The 25,222-nt window shown below is 41.6% G+C and overlaps 1 protein-coding gene across 5 annotated transcripts in view; it reads right to left on the bottom strand.

Moving 5' to 3' along the window:
- The window catches only part of PPEF2 (protein phosphatase with EF-hand domain 2), a 41,562-nt gene extending 16,340 nt beyond the window's left edge, over nucleotides 1-25,222 (bottom strand). The window contains exons 1-11 of one of the 5 annotated variants that reach the window (XM_045056214.1): nucleotides 25,070-25,222; nucleotides 18,126-18,227; nucleotides 12,833-12,949; nucleotides 8,017-8,144; nucleotides 7,809-7,866; nucleotides 6,427-6,602; nucleotides 5,011-5,125; nucleotides 2,422-2,468; nucleotides 1,250-1,416; nucleotides 733-769; nucleotides 491-640 (exon numbers count right to left, since the gene is read on the bottom strand). In XM_045056214.1, coding sequence (XP_044912149.1) covers nucleotides 491-640; nucleotides 733-769; nucleotides 1,250-1,416; nucleotides 2,422-2,468; nucleotides 5,011-5,125; nucleotides 6,427-6,602; nucleotides 7,809-7,866; nucleotides 8,017-8,144; nucleotides 12,833-12,887 — 933 coding nt within the window. In that variant the 5' untranslated portion in view covers nucleotides 12,888-12,949; nucleotides 18,126-18,227; nucleotides 25,070-25,222. Of the gene's footprint in view, nucleotides 1-490; nucleotides 641-732; nucleotides 770-1,249; nucleotides 1,417-2,421; nucleotides 2,469-5,010; nucleotides 5,126-6,426; nucleotides 6,603-7,808; nucleotides 7,867-8,016; nucleotides 8,145-12,832; nucleotides 12,950-18,125; nucleotides 19,297-25,069 lie in introns of those variants that run through there. The other 4 variants (XM_045056215.1, XM_045056216.1, XM_003985322.6 and 1 more) reach the window with 4 other exon arrangements.

The following is a 25,222-nucleotide window of genomic DNA, read 5'->3' as shown; positions in this document are numbered from 1 at the left end:
ACAGATGGCTCTAGCTGCCACTCCCCACTACCATGTCCATAGAAACATCACTAATGGATCATAGCACACTTGCTCCTTGAGCCCAGATGTATATTCCTTGTTTGTTTGTTTGTTTAATCTTTTAATGTTTATTGATTTTTTAGAGAGAAAGAGAGAGAGAGACAGAGCACAAGTGGGAGAGGGGCAGAGAGAGAGGGAGAACAGAATGTGAAGCTGGCTTCAGGCTCTGAGCTGTCAGCACAGAGCTCGAACCCACGAACCTTGAGATCATGACCAGAGCTGAAGTCAGACACTTAACCAACTGAGCCACTGAGGCGCCCCTCATGGCTTCCTTAACAGCCCTTATTAAGTCACCTGGAGTCAGCATGCAAAATGACATTGACTTTATGTAGGCAGTGACTGGGTTAAATTATTAGGAACTGGGTTGTTATTATTATGAACTGGGTTAAATTATGGTGAAATATGCACTATTTCATTACTTGGCCAGTACCTTGTGCCTGTCTAGTTTAGCCAAGAGTTCCAGGTCGGTCATGTCTGACACTCCGCCATGAAGAATCAGGACCTTCTCATCAACCAGAGTGGCCAGAGGAAGCCAACAGAAAACATCTTTCAGTATTTTTAGTATTTTCTTGCCATGTGTCTGAAAAATGATAGTAAGAAGATAATAATTTTCAAGTGATACACTTAACTTATCTGAACTAAGAAAAACTTTTGCTTTTAAAGGCAGCATACCTTATATTTATGCATCACTTCCTTGGTAAAGCCGTATCTAGGTTTAGAAGCAAAACTAGATATTAAATTTAATGACAACACTTATGGTATAATTGAATTTTTATAAGAATTCATATACTATATACATATACTCAAATATATAGAAAAGAGACTCAAATATATAGAAAAGAGGAATAATTGCTAAATGTTTACAATTATAGCGTTAACTCTGGGTCAAGAAATTAGGGGATATTTTAACGTTCTTCCTTCTGTTTATCTGTATTTCTTAGTTTTTCTACAGTGAGTTTTATTGTTCATATGATAAAGAGTGTGGATATGTGGAAAAACGTTTAATGGTTTTATTAAAAGTAGGATAATATGTAGGTTTGTAAGAAATATTTTAATGTTACATATTGTGTATTCCTTTAAAAAATTGGAAAACTACTTGAAAAGGTATCTAACAAATAAGAAGTTCTGACAAAGTAACTTTTCAATCACAAATAAACATCAAATACCCAAGTGTGTTTGAGTTTGTTACCGTAAGTTCACCAAATGGTCCTCATGGTTTCCTCGATTAAGATGGAACTCTTTTGGGTAAACCAACATGAAGGCAAAAAGAACCATCAGGATCTCTACTGAATCCTTGCCCCGATCAACGAAGTCACCATTGAAGACGTAGGCCCTCTCTGGTGACGGGAGGCCATTCTTCCCAAAAAGAAGACAAGTCCAAGAAGTGGCAACAAAGGAAGGGAATAGGAAATCAGGTCAAGCCAATGGGCGTTTGACACTTATGTCAGATCGAACACATATTCTGTGCTTTCTGGCTCTTCTCCAAATGTGAATTGTCAATAAAAGGTGGAAGTATTTTTTTATTGGTCTTATATTTTCTTTCTAGCGTGCTCATCAAAATAAGTGCTTTATACAAAGCCAGAGTGTTGCCATATGGTATTGTGCAAAGGACACCAAGCTTGTGATCCAAAAGCCAGTTCTAAATTCTGGCCACAATATCTTCAGTAATAATAACAATAGCTGTCAGTTTCCTCAGGATTAAAGGATACAATAAGTGGGAAAATGCTTTGGGAAGCACAGTATATATGTAAAGTAATATTACATTAATAGGACATTCATGTATGCTGTTACATGTTCTACATTTTATAACTAAAAATGGATAGGAAAATAGCTTTCAGTTGCTTTGATAATCAACAATTTTCTTTATTTGGAAAAAAAAATCAATCACTAAGTAAGGATTCTTTCTCTTTGTTAACCTCAGACTTTTAAAACAGTTTACAAAAATATACTAAAATATAATATAGTACTGACTTTTATATTATATATTTGCTCCTATGTATTATGTTTTAATGACTTAAAGTAATATTTTTGAGTGCCTGGGTGGCTCAGTCGGTTAAGCATCCGACTTCGGCTCAGGTCATGATCTCATGGTTTGTGGGTTTGAGCCCCACATCGGGCTCTGTGCTAACATCTCAGAGCCTGGAGCCTACTTCAGATTCTGCATCTCCCTCTCTCTCTGCCTCTCCTCTACTCACACTCTGTCTCTCTCTCTCTCTCAAAAATAAATAAAAATAAAAGAAAATTTTTTAAAAATAAAAAGATAAAGTAATATTTAAAAAATCCAAGCAATACTTAAGCATTTTGTTAATAGATACTTCCAAAATAAGCCTCAGAGCAAGACAGGATCTTAAACATTCATACCTTATGAAATATAAATATTAAGTCATCCAACTGGCCATGTAAATCTCCTAATAAAGACAGAAAAAGAATATCAGTTTTTACTGGTCCTTACCACTGTGTCTCATTTTTACTATAAAAGGGAAAATACCCAGAAAAATCTGAGAAAGTTATGGTTACTTTTTTTCATATGTAAGACAGGGATAAATATTAACTTCCCTTGTTGCAGGGATAGCTAATATTGAAAGAAGAAAACACAGTATATTTTCTCTACATGATTATCATAAATAAACAGTAAATGAAGCAAAAATAGGGCAGAACAGTGCAGGGATGCAAACTCAAGTGAGAACTGGAGAGATTTTGTCCCATCTGAAGTAGGAAGCCGCTATTTATGGGCCAGTGTTAGGAGATTTCTCAAGAGGTGTTGGAAATCTCAATTTTAATATGAATTCTCCAATTTTCAAATGTTGGAAATTTATTTAAAAAATATTTTTCTGGGGCACCTGGGTGGCTCAGTCGTTTAAGCATCCAATTTCAACTCAGGTCATGATCTCATGGTTCATGGGTTCGAGCCCCACATCAGGCTCTGTGCTAACAGCTCAGAGCCTAGAGCCTGCTTCAGATTCTGTGTCTCCCTCTGTCTCTATCCCTCCCCTGCTTGTGCACACATGTGCTCTCTCTCTCTCTCTCTCTCTGTCTCTCAAAAATAAAATAAAAACATTAAAAATTTTTTTTAATTTTTTTCTGTCAGAATGGCTAGAATTAACAACTCTAAAAACAACAGATGTTGGTGAGGATGCGGAAAAAGAGGAACCCTCTTTTTCCCTGCTGGTGGGAATGCAAACTGGTGCAACCACTGGTGCAACAGTATGGACGTTCCTCAAAAAATTAAAAATAGAACTACCCTACAAGCCAGCAATTGCACTACTAGGCATCTAGCCAAAGAATACAAAAATACTGTTTTGAAGAGGCACATGCACCCCAATGTTTATAGCAGCACTATCAACAATAGCCAAATTATGAAAAGAGCCCAAATGTCTACTGACTGATGAACGGATAAAGAAGAGGTGGTATACACACACACACACACACACACACACACACACACACACACACATGCACACACATGCATACAATGAAATACTACCTGGTGATGAAAAAGAATGAAATCTTGCCATTTGCAACAATGTGGATAGAACTAGAGTGTATAATGCTAAGCAAAATAAGTCAGAGTAAGACAGATAGCATATGATTTAAATCGTATGTGTAATTTGAGAAACACAACAGATGAACATAGGAGAACGGAAGCAAAAATAAGATAAAAACAGGGAGGGAGGCAAATCATAAAAGACTCTTAAATACAAAGAACAAACTGAGGGTTGCTGGAGGGGGGTGGGGCGATGGGCTGAATGGGTGATGGGCATTAAGGAGGGCACTTTTTGGGATGACCACTGGGTGTCATAGGTAAGAGATAAATCACTGGGTTCTACTCCTGAGGCCAAGACTACACTATATGTTAACTAACTTGAATTTTTTAAAAAAGATTTTAATAAAAAAATAATAATAATTTAAAAAATTTAAGGGGCACCTTGGTGGCTCAGTTGGTTAAGCATCTGACTCTTAATTTTGGCTCAGGTCGTGATCTCATGGTTTGTGAGATTGAGCCCCATGTCGGGGTCTGCGCTAATGGCTTGGAGCCTGCTTGGGATTCTCTCTCTCTCTCTCTCTCTCTCTCTCTCTCTCTCTCTCTCTCTCTCAAAATAAGTAAATAAACTTTCAAAAATAATTAAAAAATAAAATAAATAAAAATTTAAGAATATTTCAGGGCAAACAAGACCTAGCTGCAGGTTGCACGTGGCCCTCGAGGTGCCAGTTTACAATCCCGTCTGTGCGATAGTCTGTACCCCCTAAGTGAAGATGTGGGACCTCATTCTGTAACAGATGTCTATTTTTTTTATTAAATTTAATTAATTTATTTTGAAAGAGAGAGAGAGAGAGCAGGGGAGGGGTAGAGAGAGAGAGGGAGAGAGACAGAGAGAGAAAGAGAGAGACAATCCCAAGCAGGCTCCACGCTGTCAGCACAGAGCCTGACGCAAGGCTCAAATTCACAAACCATGAGATCATGACGTGAGCTGAAATCAAGAGTCAGACGCTTAACTGACTGAGCCACCCAGGTACCCCTGTAACAGGTGTTTAAACTTTACCGAAAACATAAGGATATGGAAAGAATCATCATGGACAGTATTTCTCTCTGGAAGAAGAATATGTGTGGACGGAAGGAATAATTTGCTAGGCATTAGGGCCTGCTGCCCAAGGCACAAGAAATAAACTGTCTTTTGACAAGGGAGGATCTGGCTATTTGCAGGGATTGTGTTCTGAGTGAAAGCATGAGTTTGGAGTCAAATCTGAATTGTTTGGGGAAATAAAGCTGAGTCTGGGCCCTCTCGCCCCATAATCCTTCCCTGCACTGCCTCTATTCCAGTAAGCATGGAGCGAATGAGCAAGCTCTCAGCGAGAATCACATCTCCCGCCAGCCCCGCCCTTCCTCTTCCCCATCACAAGCGTTTTCTTGTTTGTGTCTAGCGTGGGAAGCCATTTCTGACTGACTCTCACCGCACACTGTGATCTCCTCGCTGTAACAGGTGGAGACCCGGTTGATGTTTGGCAGTTGTATCAGGTGTTTCCTGGTTTCATGCAAAAGATTCAAGACATAGCGAGCATGGAGCTGCTACTAGGAGGAAGAGGGGAGAGGGAATAAAACAACACTGATATTCATGCAGCAAAATGGGCCTCGCCTTTACTGCCTAATGATCCCAATCACCCAAGACCCCAAGACCCTGGTAAAGTGCCCCTGCGACCCTATGCATGGATCCTTTCTTTTTCACCCATCTTCCGCCCTTGTTTCTGCTTTTCAACATCCCCCAATATTGAACTAATTTCCTCTTTCCTTCCTTGCCTTCCACTTGGGAGAAATGCATGCTTGTCTCAGAGAGGTGTGAAGAAGTGCACGCATGTCAATGGTACTAAGTGATCCTGACATCCTGGGGGAAACCACCCCAACGTCTCCTGCGGTGAATTATCTTCTTATGAAAGAGACGAAGAGCTGGAAACTGGCAGAGAACCAGAATGTCACCACTTCTTACCACCTCTGCCTCTACCACCAGGGGTTCGAGCCACTCTCATGTTTTGCCTGGACTGTTGCAGGACCTTAACTGATCATCCTGCTTCAGCCCTTGCTCCCTACGTTCCATTCAGAAAACGGAATGATTATTTTAAAAAGCAAGCCTATGCCCAATGTCTCCCCATCTCTTTGAGAAGAATAAAAGTCCACCCACCCTCCTCTCTGCCTCCATCCCCTAACACTCTTCCCCGACCTCCTCCTCACCAGCCACAATGGCCTTCCTGAGGTCCCTGAGCCATCCAGGCAAGGTCCTGCCTCCTGGCCTTTCCATTTGTTCCCTCTGCCTGGAACATTTTTCTGGAGGCATCCACATGGTGCGTTTCTTCACCATCTTCAACCTTTGCTCAGAAATCACCTTATCCATGGTGCTTTCCAAGGCTACTCCATAAATTGCCATCTCTCCTACCCAGAACTTAGTTTATTCTCTTACATAGCTCTTATGTCCTTCTAATATACTGCAGAATCTGCTTATTTGTTGTTATTTATTATCTACTGTCTGTCTCTCCTTTAGAATGTTAGCCCTGTGAGAGCAGGAATTGGTGTCTGTCTTGCTCATTGCTATATCCCCAGTGCCCAGAACACTGTCTGTACATAGCAGTGCTCAGTAATTATCAGTGGGATGAATGAACAAAGAAATATTACATGATGAGGAGGAGAAGTTTTCAGTGCATAAAAACTGGCTTATTGACTACAAGGTCCTGGCTAAGCAAAGGGGGCATGGAATCTCTCTGGTGGATCCATGACACTAACACCCTAAATCCAGGGCTATTCCTTCTGTGTTGGGTCTGGTCTCCCTCTCCATATTCCACAAAGTTGGTCGTGACCCAGGTTTCCCAGGGTGAGCTTACCTGTTTCAGTCTGAAAGCTTCCACCAGGGCAGTTGCGTGGTCAGGAAGGAGTGGGAAGGAGAGGCGTGGTCCCGTGTAATTGTCAGGGACTTCTATAGATTCATAGTCACCGAATTTCTCCATCTCAGAGCCCTGGGGGAATCTGTCCTCGGTGAACATGCGGTCCAGGAAGTCCCCTGGTTAGGACAGAAAGGGTAGGACAGCTTATGTTCAGATGTGCAGTCCATGGGCAATACAAAACAGCCTTTCCCTGGACCATACTTTTTTGAGAGAGAGAGAGAGAGAGAGAGAGAGAGAGAGAGAGAGAATTCTAAGCAGGCTCCACCCTGTCAGCACAGAGCCTGATTCAGGGCTTGAACTCATGAATTGTGAGATCAAGACCTGAGCTGAGATCAAGAGTCAGATGCTTAACTGACTGAGCAACCCAGGTGCCCCAATTTTACTTTTATTTTAAAAGACCGAGATTTGGGGCGCCTGGGTGGCTCAGTCTGTTAAGCGACTGACTTCGGCTCAGGTCATGATCTCACAGTCCGTGAGTTCGAGCCCCGTGTCAGGCTCTGTGCTGACAGCTCAGAGCCTGGAGCCTGCTTCGGATTCTGCGTCTCCCTCTCTCTCTGCCCCTCCCCTGCTCGTGCTCTCACCCTCTGTCTCTCAAAAAATAAATACATGTTAAAAAAATTTTAAAAGGCTGAGATTTGTCAGACTTAGAACAGAAATTTAGCAGCTGAGGCTTGTAAGCAGAAGGAAAGGGAAAAACCTTGGTGAAACAAAAAAGCTCACAGGCATTTCTGGTGCTGTCAGTCAGTGTGCCAGAAGCCATCAGACCTTTCAAGGTCCTTCAGGCAAGGGCCAACCATCAGCCTCTGCATCTCTGGCCTGGGAGCTTTCTTCCTGGGTCCACAGAGGGCCCTGCTTGGCAGGCCAGAAATGCTGTGGAATTAACGACGCTTCCTATCCATCCCTCCCAGCAGCCTTCAACTAATGAGTCTCAGGAGTTGACACAGGAAGACTCTAGTTCTCTCTGCCTTCAGGTGGGATCATTCCAAGGCAAGTGTTCTGCACTATTTCCCAGGCACCTTTTGTTGCTGGCTTAGTAGCCCCCACCCCTGCCTCTGCCTCTTTATAAGCTGCCTTCCCTTCCCTGAATTCCTTCCCCAGTCCCTCCCCACCGCCCGACTGTTTTCCCGTATTTAACAAACAAACTCCTTGCACTCAAATTCTTGTCTCCAGGTGTGATTCTGGGTGAACCCAGAAGCTGCCATTTATCTGTCAGCCTCCTCACTCATTCCCTGGCCGTCACGGGATCTATGCCCCCTGTGTCTCCCCCGCTCAGTCTGATATCTACAACCCTGAGGCCCTCCTGTATGGCAGCTCATACTCACTCTCATGGTTGCTGTTGGGGGTGAAGTGATCCACAAGGTAGCTGAAGAAATCATGGAGCTGCAGAAGAGTCGAAGACTTGGCTTTAGAGATGGGCGCAAAGAGAACCAGGAGGGGTCCGGGTCAGCTGCACCCTCTGGGCACCTGGCCCTTGCTGCCCATGTGCTGGAAGGCAGAGCACGAGTGACTGGGGCCCACATCCCACCGCACCTTGACCTGGTCTTGCTGTCCCGCGTACTCTATAGACTGGAAGATGCGCCAGGTGCAGTGCCGCCTCATCTCCAGGCGCGCCATGTAGCGTCGGTACCATCTCTGGATCAGGGCTGCCGCCTTGAAGGCTGTGACACAGATGGAGAAGACAGCCTGTGAGCTGGGACTCCCTGGGCCAGCGCGGAGGTGAAGGGCACCGCTCCTGTTGTAATCTGGGGACACGATGGTGGGGAAAGCACTACCCATTGCCCCTGGGAGGAAGGATTTGCCTCACCGCTGGCTGGGGTGCTCTCTTCCCCACTCCCTCCCCCACCCCACCTTCATTCTCACCTAGTGGTTATACTAATATCACTGTAGGTTTACTGGACTCCTACTGTCTGCTGAAAACTCTTACGTGTGAGAGGTGGAAAGGTTGGATTGCCAGGATCATCGAGAAATCTAAACTGGACAGGTTGCAAGCATGAGGCATACTTGAAGGGTGGGATAATACAGGGATAGAGGGTGGGGAGGACATTTTGACATTCTAACAACAGACTGGATATCAAAAGATGTGGGTTCTAGGCCTGGAAATGCCCTGACCAGCTATGTGGCCTCAGGAGAATTACCTTCCTGGGACTCAATGTCCTCATCTGAAAAGGGAATGGGCTCTCTATGACTGGGGAAAACAAACAATGGGCAAACACACAAATTACTACATACAATGTCAGGTGGCAGTAAGTGCTTGCTGGGTTCTATGCTTGCGATCTCCATACTTGTGATAGCCCTGTGGGCCTTAAGTGTCCCCCTCACCCACTATCAAATCTGCAGGCCGCCTTTGGGCTTCCCTTTTTGCCAGGGCCCGTGCTAGGTGACCGTGTTCCACAGGGTGGCATGAGTAGGTTTACTTCCTCCTAAGAGCTTTAGGACTCATGGTCAAGTCCTAGTGCCAGAGAAGAGAACAGCTGTTCACATAAATAACTAGATTCTTCTTAAGCTCCTGGGCCTGAATGTGCCACTGGTGATGAATGGAGTATTCATGGATAAAGCAGGATTAAAAAGGAAACCCTGCAGGTTAATTTAGGTCAACCTCGCGAACAGTAGACAGATTGATTTAATATATTTAGCTTGCATTAGAGAGCTAATAGAATTCTGGCCGATTTCCTTACAAGGAAGGTTGATGGTAGAGTGAGAAAAGAGAACCAGGGGGAAACTTAAGCAAAGCTGAATTTGATTTCCTCTGATAAAAAATGTCAAACTGTAGCTACTTCTCAAAGGCCCTTACCAAATGCTAAGATCTACCGATTGAATTCTGTAAATCCATGCTCAGAACCGTGAATGAAATGTCTGGAGTAAGAGCTACAGACCCTCCAGGAACTAATGGGAAGCACAGATACATAGGCCTCGCTCACCCTAAACCTACAGCATTAGAATTTCTACAGGGATCTTCAGGTTTAACCAGCCCCACATGTGGTTCTTACATGAGGTGAAGTGTAAGCAATACTGAGGGGTATCGTGGCCACCAAGGTTCTGTGAAAATGTTGTTTGCTAACACGTTGCTTCAACATTTAAAGGCAAAGGCTGCCACCTAGACATACTTCTATCCTCAGTCTTGCTTGACTCCGTAGGGCAGGAGGACACCCAATGGCTCTTTCTCACTCTTTTTTTCTCCCTCTCAGTCCTGGCAGGGATCTGGGTTAACTGAGATAGGGGCTGAGAGGTGCAGGATAGTCTAAGTCCCTCTGCCCTCTCCTTTCCAACAGCACAAGACAACATGCTTGGGCTCCTCTTACTCCAGCTTTGTGTAGACTAGATCTGAGGGTACAAGACACCTACCTGTTAAAACCCCCTATTAACAACAAGGCAACTACATGAAGAGAGACAGAGGTCAAAGGTCACCAAGGCACCAGCGAGTGAATCAAAAGCTGACTTAGAAGTAGAACCTCCTTGGGGCACCTGGGTGGCTTAGTCAGTTAAGCATCTGGATCTTGATCTCAGCTCAGGTCACCATCTCGTGGTTTGTGAGCTAGAGCCCTGCATCAGTCCCTGTGCTGAACGTGTGGAGCCTGCTTGGGATCCTCTCTCTCCCTCTTTCTCTGCCCCTCCACTGCTCTCTCTCTCTCTTCCCAAATAAATACGTTGACGAAAGAAAGAAAGAAAGAAAGAAAGAAAGAAAGAAAGAAAGAAAGAAAGAAAGGGAAAGATAGAACCATCGGGTGTCTGGCTGGCTCAGTCAGTACAGCATGCACAGTACAGCATGCAACTTTTGATCTTGGGGTTGTGAGTTCAAGCCCTACATTGGGTGTAGTGACTACTTTAAAAATAAAATTTTGAAAAAAATTCAAAAAGAAGTAGAGCCTCCAGCTCCAGCTGCCCACAGAATCATGGGCAAACCACCCAACTGGGCCCTCTGCAAATTCCTGACCCACAAAATTATGAGCAGATAAAATGATTGTCTCCAGCCACCAAGTTCTCCGACAGTTTGTTATGCTGCAACAGATAATTGGGACAGGAATCGTATAAATGCTTTACAAAGTTATAAAACAAATTTAAAACAAAATGAAAACAAAATGAAAAAAATGAAACAAAATGAAAAAAAAGAAAAAGAATGAAAAAAATAAATACATAAAATAAAACAAAATGAACAACAAATCAATCTCCAAAGATTAAAAGCAAAAGTTAAACAAGTGAATCTAACCTTATTTAAGTTAGAAATACAGAAAGGAGTTACTTCAAATGACTTAAGAATTCAGTAATTTGTATGTCCCTAGTGGATATATATCCAAAGGACAAAATGAACTACAAAGAAATCTTAAGAAATTTTCAGGGGCACCTGGGTGGATCAGTCATTTGAGCATCTGACTTCAGCTCAGCTAATGACCTCACGGTTCATGAGTTCCAGCCCCACACTGGGCCTGCTGCTGTCAGCACAGAGTGGAAGATCCTCTGTCTCCCTCCTCTCTGACCCACCCCTGCTCACACTCTCTCTCAAAAATAGATAAATATTAAAACAAAGAATTGTTAGTAATCACATTGTTTATACTAGTATTGTTATTATTTGGAAACTATTATTTATACATGGTAGGATAAAGTAAATAATACTATTTTAATGCTGTTAGGGAAAAAAGATTAAAAAAAATTTTTTTAATGTTTATTTTGAGAGAGAGAGGCGGGGGGTGGGGTGAGGAGGGGCAGAGAAAGAGGGAGACACAGAACCTGAAGCAGGCTCCAGGCTCTGGACTCTCAGCACAGAGCGCAATGCGGGGATCAAACTCAGAAACCATGAGATCATGACCTGAGCCGAAGTCGGACTTAGTCAGTCTTAACTGACTGAGCTACCCGGACACCCCATGGACAAAAGATTTTTAATAAAGAGCTATATATAAATATAACATCAAGGTTGTTAAGTAAAAATACTGTGTTCCTAAATATAAATTAGTCATGCTGGGGTTTTTTCTAAATAATACATATTTCTGTATCTGTTCATTGAAAAATTATAGAAAGATATAGGCCAACTGGAAGCAAGGGGACACCCCACACCCTAAAGAAGAAGTTACTCCAGGGCCAAAAATGTGCAAGATGAGCCTGGGACATATTGCCAAACTAGAAAGTAAGGAAGCCATGAGCTTACAGACATGCATCAGCCCATATAAACAAAGTGTTGTCATGATTTCCTTTGCTTTCCTCCTATGTCTTTGGCTGCCTGTCTTCAGTCTCCTTTGTTGACTTATCCTCTTCCACCTAGTGCTTAAGCCCTGGAGTCCTTCATGGCTCTGTCCTAAGCCCAGGTCTCTGACCCATCTTTACTCTCCCTCTAGGCTACTTCAGAGACCCCCACGGCCTCAACCACCATGTAACACTCTGAATGTTTTCCAACGTTTATCTCTCCAGCCCAACCTCACCTCCAAAATCCAGATGTGAATACGCAACTGCCTACTCAGTCCTTCCACCTGCATATCTCACGGCCACCTCAACCCTAGCAGAAACTCACCATCTTCTCTCTAGTCAAAGTTGCTTCTCCTCCACTATCTTTACGCCAGTAATTGGCATTATTGACTGCCCAGTTTTGCTGGCCGGAAAACTGGAAGTCATTTTTGATCCACCCTTCTCCCTCACTCCATACATCTACTCAGTTGGGTCCTGTCAGTTCCACCTCATAACTATTGTTAGAATTCACCTTCTCTCCATCTCTGCTGCCAATAACTTGGGACTAAGGCAGCAGCATCTCTTGCTTAGATGACTTTAGTAGCTTTCAGACTGTTCCTTCTTCTACTTTTACTCTCTCCCTTCTTTCTTCACAGAAGCCAGAGGTCTTTTGATACATAAATCTTAATATGAACTCCCTATTTTGAATTCATCAATGGTTCTTCATGCCCTTAAGATAAGATTTAAAATCCTATAGACCCTGAGTGATCTGGGCTTTGCCTACCTCGGCAGCCTCATGTTACGCTGTTCTCCATCTTGTTCACTTCAGACAATTCAGTTCCTCAAACATGCCTCACTTCTTTCTAGCTCATGATCTTTGTACATACTGAACCCTCTACCTGAAATGCTCTTTCATCGACTTTTTGCCCAACTTTATTTCAATCACTTGTACATGTATAATTTGGGATAAACCCTTGTGGACAACACTGATTCCTTCAGGTCAAATATAGTTCACCAACTCCTAAGATATTCAGCTGACCTTCTGGTGATCTTGTCACAAGGAGGAGAAGCTGATTTTCAAGGGTTGCCTGAGGAGAAATAAAATGGTTTCCTTATTCTATTCTGAGAAACCCCTCCCCATGCAATGTAGATTTGGGGATACTCACAGCTAGTTTGGAAGGTGGGAAACACATACCTTTCTCTGCATTCTGGAAAGCAAAATGATGTTGGGTTGAGGTACCACTTCCCATAGTGTATGTACAAGGTTTCTGCAGGACGCAGACAGCAGGTCTGAGGGAGAGTCAATTGTTTGCTGACAAAAGGAAGAGGGAATCCATAATAAGGGAATTCAGGCAGAGTATTAGTTCAGATAGACCAAGTCATCTATGGACCTCATCTCCCACATCATAAAAAATGTGGGACTATCATATGACAGCACCCTCCCCACCTCTGTGATGTCAGTGCATGAGATGTTCCCCCCTGCAAATTCCCCCCATGCGTCATCTCACATCTCTCCCATGTTCCCAGCCTTTCTACTAGCTTTTTCCTTTTCAATTTAGAAGCGTACTGAAGTCTCTTTTCTTATAATCTCAAAGCACTTCACCACCACAACCACCACCACCCTCATTATCATCATCATCATTATCCTTTGACTCCTATATCCCTCTAGCTATAAGCCAGCCTCCCTTTTCTTCTCATTCAGATTTCTCTTAAGTAGACTACATATTTTCTGCCTAATCCCTCTTAAAACCACTTTTTACATCTTCTCTATTGATCAAAACCTTTCATGCTGGTGCCTCTAATTCCTTTGTCTTTTTAGTCCTTACCTTGCCCAAATAGCAAAGCCATGTGTCTCCACAAGTCCCACCTTGATCAAAATTCTACTCCTTGAGTTTCCACGATGCCAGATTCCCTCGCATTTGCTCCTTCCTCTCTGACTACTCTTCCTCCTTCTTGAGCTGACTTTCCACTGTTGATCCTTTAAATGTCAATTTTTATTTGTATTCTAGTCTCAAACGTCAGGTCTCCTCACTTGGAACATACTTCCTGGATGATTGAATGAATATTCACACATTCAACTATTACTTCCTACTGCTCAAATCTATATCTCCATCATGGATCATCCATATACATCAGCCCCATATACTCAGCTTCCTGCTAACCTTTCACTGGGGTGCCTCAGACTCCATGTACCACAAACAGAACTCATCTTCCCAAAAACCTACTCCTCAAGCCTCATCTCTCTTCTCTGCTTTCCTCAAACTGCTCTTTGACCACCATGACCTATGTGTTTTTGTTCTGACCTGGAATGTTCTTCCTCTCCCATCCGTCTTGGCTAACTTGGCTAACTTTACTCATTCCCTAAGGCTCACTTTGGGCATCACTTTAGGAAAGCCAGTTTGACAGGCCCCTCCTGTGAGTTCTTGAATAACCTATTCACATCTCCATTACTGCGGTAAGATATTATACTTCCCTATCTTGTGTCTCTCTACCATTAAACTACCAGTTGCTTGAGAGCAAAGGCTGTGTGTGAGCAAATTCATCATTATATATCTAGAAATTAGCGTGGGCTTGGCATGTGGCAGAGATTCAATAAATATTAATTGAATAAATTTATTTATTTATTTTTACCATTTATTTATTTATTGACACATTCATTTTTACACAATAAAGATCAATCTTTTCCTAGCTCTTCTTCAGGAAGCAATCTGAGATGTACTGACTTAATGTTGAGAGTAGATTCCCCTTTTTTTTTTTTACTGTTTATTTTTGAGAGAGAGAATGAGTGGGGGAGAGGCAGAGAGAGAGGGACATAGAGAATCCCACACAGGCTCTACACTACCAGCTCAGAGCCGACACAGGGCTCAAACTCACAAACCATGAGATGACCTGAGCCAAAGTCAGACGCTTAACTGACTGAGCCACCCAGGTGCCTATGGATTCCATTTCTATATTTTTCCCCCTAACCTCACATCTACCCTACTCTACTTCCTCTATTTTTAAAGTTTATTGTCTTGGGGATTGTCAAAAAGTTGTTATCTTTTCCCTTGCAAATCAAAGAAAAGTCTCACCTTGCTTGTGTTGGTTAACTTACTTTGACTAAATGATCAAAGACAAAAAGACGATGATCTCTTTTGTGTGTGTGTGCAAAATGATTCCCAGATGTAAGAGATACCATAAAACCAGAACCTGAGTATGGGTCAAAGCGAATAGCCATCATGACCAAATCAACCCAACTTTCTCCAGATAACTTGCACAGTTTTAGAGCTAAAAGGGGTATCAGTAATGACTGAGTCCACCAGTGACTCACTTACAACTTGTTTTGATCATTGGTAACTTGCCTGTAGAGCCATGTTGTGTCCTAAAGTGTTTCTGTTTTGGAAGCATACAGGTGCAGGTGAGAATTTCAGATCAGCTTCTCACTAGACCTTGGTCACTTAACCCACTTAACCTCTCATAGACTCAGTTTTCTCCTCTGTATATATGAGAGTAATAAATAACTATTTAAAGTGTTCTCAGTATATGGTAGAATCTCAATACATGTTGATAGATTGGATCTGATATATTTATTTTACAATATCAACAACCAAAAACATGTCCCTGGCTCAGATTTAGGAAGCAGAAAAAGACATACTATCTCAATACAGCATTGTTATAAACTGTATGTGTCCCCCATAAATTCACAAATTGACTTTCTAACTCCCAGTGTGATGTTATTTGGAGGTGGAGCTTTTGGGAGGTTATTAGGTTTAGGTGAGGTCATGAGGGTGGTAACCACATGATGGGATTAGTGTCCTTATAAAAAAAAAGAGGAAGAAAGATTAGATCTCTCTCTCTCTCTCTCTCTCTCTCTCTCTCTCTCTCTCTCTCTGTGTGTGTGTGTGTGTGTGTGTGTGTGTGTGTGTGTCATGTGAACAAGGTGGTGGCCATCTGCAAGCCAAGAAGAGAGCACACAACGCAAATCAAATCTGCTGGCATCTTGATCCTGGACTACTCAGCCTCCAGAACTGTGATAAATAAATGTATGTTGTTTAAGCCACTCACCTGTGGTATTTTGTTCCAGCACCCCTAGCTGACCAAGACATGCAGAAACCGATAGGATGGATACTGATTATTTCTGGGTCAAAGATGGTTATTATTAAATTATTCCTCTTTTGCCCTTCAGGCACCTTGTTTCTTATGAGTTTATAAATCCAAAAATGGTGGCAGAATAAGACAACTTTGTCTATCACCTACCCTATAAAAAAAAGCCACTGAGATAGAAGTATGATGTTGCCATGGAGTGAGAGAGGAATAACTATCAGGGACCAATAAACTATTCGAAATAACCTGCAGGGGTGAAAGAAATGAAGGCTCTCCTCAGGCAGCACATCCAGTTATAATTAATTCTGGTCATCAAGGACAAAAAGGATGTGCCTTCATATATCGTGGAAGGGGACAGGGAGCACCCAGATATCAGGACGGGACTCCGTGATCTCATCTGTTTCTTGTCTGTGAATTGGTGGTAGTAACTCCATTACACGGTTATGACAAGGGGAAGATGAGGTTATATGTGAAGAGAACTTTGCAAATGTTTGTCATTGCCATTAAAAACCATAGATGAGGAACCTTTTTATTTTTTTTATTTTTTTATTTTTTTATTTTATATATGAAATTTATTGTCAAATTGGTTTCCATACAACACCCAGTGCTCATCCCAAAAGGTGCCCTCTTCAATACCCATCACCCACCCTCTCCTCCCTCCCATCCCCCATCAACCCTCAGTTTGTTCTCAGTTTTTAACAGTCCCTTATGCTTTGGCTCTCTCCCACTCTAACCTCTTTTTTTTTTTTCCTTCCCCTCCCCCATGGGTTCCTGTTAAGTTTCTCAGGATCCACATAAGAGTGAAACCATATGGTATCTGCCTTTCTCTGTATGGCTTATTTCACTTAGCATCACACTCTCCAGTTCCATCCATGTTGCTACAAAAGGCCATATTTCATTTTTTCTTATTGCCACGTAGTATTCCATTGTGTATATAAACCACAATTTCTTTATCCATTCATCAGTTGATGGACATTTAGGCTCTTTCCATAATTTGGCTATTGTTGAGAGTGCTGCTATGAACATTGGGATACAAGTGCCCCTATGCATCAGTACTCCTGTATCCCTTGGATAAATTCCTAGCAGTAATATTGCTGGGTCATAGGGTAGGTCTATTTTTAATTTTCTGAGGAACCTCCACACTGCTTTCCAGAGCGGCTGCACCAATTTGCATTCCCACCAACAGTGCAAGAGGGTGATGAGGAACCTTTTTAAATGACACTCTCAGAATCTCTTAAAATATCTCTCTCCCCAAAATAATAAGCACCTTAAATACTTTATCAGCCCAGAATTAACAAAATACATCATGGGGCATTAAAAGGGGAATGGAATAGCATTCAGCCATGACAAAGAACACAGCAAATCAGTATGTAATGCATGAAAATATCCCCAAGATACATCAATGCATGAAGAAAAGCAAATTGAAGAATAGTATGCCTAATATGATCTCATCTATATAAAAAAAGTATCAGTAAGGATACAATCAAATAGCATACACCAAATTGTTAATAGTGATTATCTCTGCAGAATGGGCTTGTGTGACAAACTTTCATGTTTAACTTACTCTATTATAACTTTGATAATTAAAAATCAAGAAATCACATTTTTCAAAAAAATGTCCATATAAGAAAGAAATTAAAAAGTAATTTTAATTGACTAATATAGGTATTATATTATGACTATATGACTAAATAGGTATTACCTATGGCTGTCTTAAGAGAAGAAACTGATATCATTTACAGACCTGTAAAGAGGATTCTAAAAGTAAGGAGTAGAAAGGAGAACTAAAATAATTCTCAAGGGAAAAAAGGAAAGCTTCGTAAAACCAAACATGAAAAATGAGCTTGATGTAGACTCAGACTGTTGAACTGACACCTTTTGGTAATGACTAATTACTTTTCCTGCTGGTGATCCACCCCCCTCCAGTGAGCCATCTTCTCAGGTAAATAGCACATGTACATCATAGGGGTGAGACCCCTGTCCTTCTAGGATTTGCCTTAGTACCATCCATATTTGACATTATCATTTAAAAAAAAAAAATGTTGGTCATTGTTTATCTTCCCCCAAATGAACCTCAAAATACACATAGCAAAGACCCTCCCTGGGTGAGTTGATAATAGGGGCTTTCTCTTACCTCTATCCTCAAACCAAACCTGTACTATTTCCCGTGTAAAAACATACATTTGTTGCCCTCCTTTCTGTGCTTTAGGTGAGAAAGAAAGCTCTTACCTTCTTTGGTATTCTTTACTACAACACACAAGGAGGCAGAAACCTCTTTAACACACAGGTGTGACCCCCCCCCCCCCCCATCCTGTCTTCTGAGTTGGCTGAGGGATCCCTGGCTGATGTAGTTTCTTCCAGGCCTGTAAGTGAGATAAGTAAGGCCCACGCCCAGCCTGGCATACCTTGTCCCAGAAAGGCAGCGGTGACATCCACAGCCGTGGCCAAGCCTTCAGGGCTCCCCACCTCACATCAGTAGGCACCTCTTGACCACCATCAGATCAGGCCTGTGAGGAGGATGTGAAGGGAGAGATGGCATAGTCAGGGTGACTCCCTCACACGTAGGCCCCACTCCTGAAGACAGTCTTTCCTCTGCTCTCTCCCGCCCTGGCCCCACGTCTAAGCCTTCTTACTCCCCTGGATTAGGAGGCTGTGTTTCTCAAGCCGCATCTGCGTAGCCTGAGCTCCTTAACCCAGAAACAGAGGAGTTCTGACAGCACAGGGCCTGGGGCTCAGAGCAGGTCTGGCACACGGGGGTCTCTGCTGTCCCACGGGAGTCCCACAGGAGACTAGGCACTCTTTCTCATGGCTGGCTTTCCTCTGTTCACAAAACATGACGGAAACACCTTGCCTTTTCCTGTTTACTTCTCCTACTCTTGCTGACTTTCCTTAGGATATAACATAAACTATTAATATACTGAAATATTAATCACTATTCCCAGGCAACTTACGTTTTCAATTAATCTAAGATGCTTATGTGTATGCTGGTAGGTACTAACTATGCCATTGGAATCTGCAAAGAAATTTACATTTTGTTTATCTGCATCCATTTCGTAGGTCAAGCTTGTTGTTATGCTATTCAAATCCTCTTTATCCTTATGGATTCTTCCCGATCTGCTCATCTTTGAAAAAAATGTTTCGAAGATTTCTGTGATAAGTACAGAGTTAGCAATTTATCCTTGTATTTCTGAATCTTTGCATTATAGTTTTTGTAGCTATGTAGTAAAATATATATTGAATCATATAAAATTGCCATTATATATTTACATAATTATAATACATGAAGGCGTATGGATGTTTTATTTTCTTGCTAGAGGGTGGTTTATCAAAATAAAATATCACTCTGCCAAAATCCATTTGGCTTGAATTCTCTTTTGTCTGATACTGGTATTTTCACATTGACTCACTTTTGTTAGGGATTGACTGCTAACATTTTTTCCCCCAAATTCGCTAAAAGTCAAAAGACTGATAAAATCCTGGGGGTGCCTGAGTGGCTTATTCAGTTAAGTGTCTGGCTCTTGATTTTGGCTCCGATCACGATCCCACAGTTCATAGGATGGAGCCCTGCACTGGGCTCTGTGCTGACAGCACGGAGCCTGCTTGGGATTCTCTCTCTCCCTCTCTGCCCCTCCCCCACTATCTCTCTCTCTCTCAAAATAAATAATTTAAAAAATTAAAAAATAAAGGTAAAATTAAAAAAACTTAAAAAAAGATTGATAAAATCCTGTATTATTGACAGTATGAGAAAAGGAGCCTCTCCATACACTACTGATGGGAATGTAAATTCACTTTGTTGTAGTTAATTAAGCTAGATTAAATTTTAATTGTGATTTCTTAAAGTATGCAGTTAATTTATTTTTAGCTGAAAAATAGTACATTCTTTTAAAAATATTTTTTATCTGAATACTGTTGACGAACAATGTTAAATTAGTTTTAGGTGTACAACATAGTGATTCAACTTCTCTATACATTATGTTGTGCTCACCACAAGTGCTGCTACCATCTGTCCCCATACAACACTATTACAATACCGTTGACTATATTCCCTATATTGTGCCTCCTCCTTTCATGACTCATTCATTCCATAACTAGAAACCTGCATCTCTTACTCCCTTTTACCCATTTTGCCCATCTTCCACACCTTTCCTCTCTGGCAACCATCAGTTTGTTCTTAATATTTATAGTCTGATTCTGCTTTTTGTTTATTTGTTTTGTTTTTTATGGAAATCATATGGTATTTGTCTTTCTCAATATGACTTATTCCACTTAGTCCAATACCTTTGGTTCATCTATGTTGTTTCAAATGGCACAATCTCATTCTTTTTTTATGGCTCTGTAATATTCTGTCATATATATATATATATATATATATACGTATATATATATATATATACGTATATATATATACACATATATATGTATATATGTATACATGTATATATGTATACATATATATGTATATATGTATACATATGTATACATATGTATATATGTATATATATACACATATATACATATGTATATATGTATATATATATACACATATATATGTATATATGTATACATGTATATATGTATACATATATATGTGTGTGTATATATATATATATATATATATATATATATATATACACACACACTTATCTTCCTTGCCCATTCATCTATCCATAGACACTTAGGTTGCTCCCACATCTTGGTTATTGTCAATAATATTGCAATAAATACAGGGGTAAATATATCTTTACAAATTAGTGTTTTCATTTTCTTTTGGGTAAATACCCAACAGTGGAATTATTGGATTATATGGTATTTCTAGTTTTTATTTTTTTAGGGACCTCCACAATGTTTTCCACCATGGCTGTACCAATTTACATTCCCAACAACAGGGTACAGGGGCTCCTTTTTCTCTACATTCTCACCAATGCTTGTTATTTCTTCTTTTTGATTTTAGACATTCTGATAGATGTGAGGTCATATCTCATTTTGGTTTTGATTTGCAGTTCTCTGATTATTAGTGATGCTGAGCATCATTTCATGTGTCTGTTGCCCATCTGGATGTCCTTTTTGGAAAAATGTCTATTCAGGTCTTCTGCCCATTTTTTTTTAATGGGGGGGGGGGGAGGAGAGTAAATGCAAGTGGGGGATAGGGCAGAGGTAGACAGAGAATCTCAAGTAGGGTCCACACCCATCATGGAGCTGGCCACAGGGCTCAATCCCACAATGGTGAGATCATGACCTGAGCCGAAATCAAGAGTCAGATGCTTAACTGAGCTACCTAGGTCCCCCAGGTCTTCTGCCCATTTTTTAATTGGATTGTTTTTTTGGTGTTGAGTTGTATAAGTTATTTTTATATTTTGGATGTTAACCCCTTATCAGATATATCATTTGAAAATATCTTCTCCTATTCAGTGAGTTGTTCTTTGTTTTGTTGTTTCCTTTGCTGTGCAGATTTTTATTTTGATGTGGTCCCGATAATTTATTTTTGTTTTTGTTTCCCTTGCTTTGAGAGATAGATCTAGAGAAAAAAGTTGCTATGGCCAATGTCAAAGCAGTTACTGCCAATGTTGTCTTCCAGGATCTTTATAGTTTCAGGTCTCACATTAAGGTCTTTAAATCCATTTCGAATTTATTTTTGTGTATGGTGTAAAAAAAGTGGGCCAGTTTCATTCTTTTGCATGTAGCTGTCCAGTTTTCCCAGCACCATTTATGGAAGAGAATGTCTTTTCCCTGTAAGTATATTCTTTTTTTTTTTAAGTTTTACTTATTTATTTTGAGAGAGAAAGAGACAGTGTGAGCGAGGGAGGGGTAGAGAGAGAGGGAGAGAGAGAGAATTCCAAGCAGATTCTGCACTGTCAGCACAAAGCCTGACACGGGCCTTAAACCCATGAAACCGTGAGATCATGACCTGAGCCGAAACTGAGTCGGACACTTCTGAGTCACCCAGGCGCCCCACCCATTAGTATATTAGTATATTCTTACCTCCTTTGTCATAGATTAATTGACCAAATAAGTGTGTATTTATTTCTGGGCTCTCTATTCTGTGCCATTGATCTATGTGTCTATTTTTGTGCCAGCACCATACTGTTTTGTTAACTGCAGGTTTGTAGTACATCTTGAAATCTGCAATTGTGATACCTCCAGCTTTGTTCTTCTTTCTCAAGATCACTATGGCTGTTTGGGGTCTTCTGTGATTCTATAAAAATTCTAGTATTATTTGTTCTAGTTCTGTGAAAAATGCTGTTTTCAATTCATTGACAAATGAATATGTAATGAAATGCTGTTTTCAATTCATTACAAATGTAATATGTAAACCCTTTGATCCAGAAATTCCACTTTTAAGTATTCTACAGAAATATACACCCACACACCTGTTGGGATGAGCACTGGGTGTTGTATGGAAACCAATCTGACAATAAATTTCATATTAAAACAAATACACCCACATAAAAAGTATATAAGGACTTTCATTACCATATTGTTTATGATCATGAAAAACTGGAAACTTAAAAATCCATAAATTGAAGAATGGGTAAACACGTTTTTGTATATTCTTACAGGGGAATCCTATGTAGTCATTTAAAAAAATATAGCTCAGTATCCTCTGTCATGAAAAGATGTTCATATGTTTTGTTATGTGAACATGGCAAGTTGCTGAAATATATCATCTAACCTCATTTTGAAAAAAAATTTGTTTTGTGAATCATGTTTTCTAGTTTCTGGATTGACTTTGACATCTTGGGACCTTGCTGTCCCAAGCAAGGCAATGCCCTTCCCAGGGTCAGCTGATTCCGGCCTATGGCAAAGGACTGTGAAGTAGCTTTTCATATGCAGTCCACCCATAACAGAGTCCACATCCCCCAACCATGGCCTTTAAGAGATTTTACACCCAGGAACACTATTCCCCTGCTCTCAATACGCAGAGCCACTACCCAGACAACTTAGGGTAGTTCCTATACCCTAGAGCTGATGAAATTATTCAAAATGGCCAATCCTAGACCTGTCTAACCTGCTCACCCTGTGTCAACACACATTCCTTCCCTCAAAACACACAAAAAGGCTCTTACTTACACACTTTCTCCATTCTCTCTGCCTGTGACCAATCTTGGTATTCTTTCCTGTGGCCCTGTAGGAACCTGCTGTGTCCTCTTCTTCTTGGGAACTGTAAGTAACATACTATCTAGTAGCAAATCATCCCCTGATCTGTTAGCCTCACCAGACATGAATAAAATCTACATTTAAAAATATATATGCATTGGGGCGCCTGGGTGGCTCAATCAGTTAAGCGACCGAGTCTTGATTTCAGCCCAGGTCATGATCTCACAGTTCATGAGTTCGAGCCCTGCATCAGGCTCTCCACTCACAGTGCAGAGCCTGATTGGGGTTTTTTCTGTCCCTCTCTCTCTGCCTCTCCCCCGCTCATGCTCTTTCAAAAACAAATAAACATTAAAAAAATTAAAACTATATATACATTGAGATTGCGATCAAGATGGCGGAGCAACATGGAAATCTTCAGCTTGTCTCGTCCCTAAAACGCAGCTAGATTAGCACCAAACCATTTTGCACACCTCAGAAATTGATCTGAGAATTAACACAACAATCTGCATAACTTGAGCCACAGAACTCAGAGGGTACATGGTGTGGAGAGGTGGACAGGGAAAGAGAAAAACCGTGGAGGGTAGGGGGCTATTTCTGCAGAGAAAGGACAGAGAAAGGGGGAGAGTGCGCTCATCAAGAGAGTGCAGGGAAACACTCCCCCAAAAGTTGCTGGAGAGAAAGAGAAAGAGTGAAAACACTTTCAGGGAACTGAACAAGAAATCTGTTCCCCCAAAACACTGATGGGAAGAAAGGAGAGGGTTTCAATACCACCAGGATTCTATAAACAGTGGAGCACAGAGTCTGAAGTTCCGGAGCCCAGTGCCTGGCAGTGCTCTGATGAGAAAGGAGGGTGAATCCCCGGGAGCAGGCAGCAGGTTCTGATGGGTCCATGTGCCACACAGGGAGACACGGTTCCCCTGCTTGGAGTGCATTTGGTGCAGGTCATATGGCCTCCCCACGGGCAAAAGTCTGAGTGGACCCCAGAGCGCAGCCACATTTGCTGGTATTAGGACAAAGACACCAGAGGGTGGTGAAACTTAGTGCTGGCTGTGTGTTGTGATTTGCCATAATCTCTGAATCTCTGCTGCTGTGCTATCACACGAACATTTTCTGGGGCAAGCCAGCACCAGGCCATTGCTCAGTGAGATCCTCCCCCAGAGTTGGTGTGGGTCCAAGCCACATTGGTCTCTGAAGTATGGGGATTTGAAACACAACCCCATCTGAGATGCAACTCTGGAGGGAGGTGTTGCCTGGCAGGTGACAGCTTGTACCTGGACAAGGCAGAGGCGGGGAGTGGATGGAGGCCTGAGACAAATGAGGAGTGCTTGACTGCAGGTTGGTGACAGCACAAAGTTCCTGTGCCAGAGACTAGGGAGCTGGGTGAGGCCATTTCCACCTCTCATGTTCATGTGCGCTACACTGATCCACCCCAGTAAGCTAAGCAGAGCCCCCTAGTGGAGAATGGAGCCATTACACCAAGCCCCGCCCAACTGCGCCCTCCAAGCACATCCCCTATAAGACCAGCACAAGTCCCTCCACCTGCTTAGTGTACAGACTCTCGAGTGCTTCATAGTTTCAATTATGGGGGAAACTGGATATAACTTCATTTGGGTTTTATTGTTTGCTGGTTCATTTATTAGTTCATTTTTTTTTTGCTTCTCTTTTTGTTTAAATTGAAAAGATAAAGTTATTAATAGTAGAAAAAAATAAGGTCATATTTGTTCTATCTAAACTAACACTGAAATAATTCTGTTGCACTTTCACCATGTAACAGGATGCTAAATGAGATTTTTCCCATCTCAATTTTGGCTAGGTTCCTTAGACAACAGGTACCAACTACTCCTAAGGTCCAAGGTGGTGGTATGGTGAAAATACACATATTTGATTTTGTCTCAGGTTCCTGACACAGAGCTTCAAAAACCCTTCGATTTCCTAAGTCTCTGTTTGTCATGCAAGTCCCTTTGGACCATAGCAGAGTTTATACTAGCAAATTTTCTCATGGGGGTGGGAGGGGGGCTGGGCAGTGCAGCTAGATAGCTTCACGACAGAAAGTCGGGCTGCCAGAGAAACCAACCCCGTGACTGGAAGTTAGAATTTTCAGTCCCACTCTCCACAACCTGTAGGGAGGAGAAGGGGACTAGAGATTAAGTTCAATGATGTGGCCAATGAGCTACTCCAGCATGCCTATGGAAAAATACAAAAAAAACAAAAACCTTAGATAATAACTCTCAACAGTGAGGCTTGGAGATCTTACCAGTTAATGAACATACTGATATGCTGGGTAAGTGGCATGCCTGGAGAGGGCATGGAAGCTCTGGGCTCAGGACTCCTCCAGACTCTGCCATCCTAAGTATCAGTCTATTTGACTGTTCATTTGTATCCTAATAAAACTGTCACTGTAAATAAA

Source organism: Felis catus, chromosome B1 (assembly GCF_018350175.1).
Source record: "Felis catus isolate Fca126 chromosome B1, F.catus_Fca126_mat1.0, whole genome shotgun sequence".
NCBI classification, from domain to species: domain Eukaryota; kingdom Metazoa; phylum Chordata; class Mammalia; order Carnivora; family Felidae; genus Felis; species Felis catus.
The sequence above is the reverse complement of the archived record's forward strand: the minus strand, read 5'-3'. Positions and strand labels throughout refer to the sequence as shown.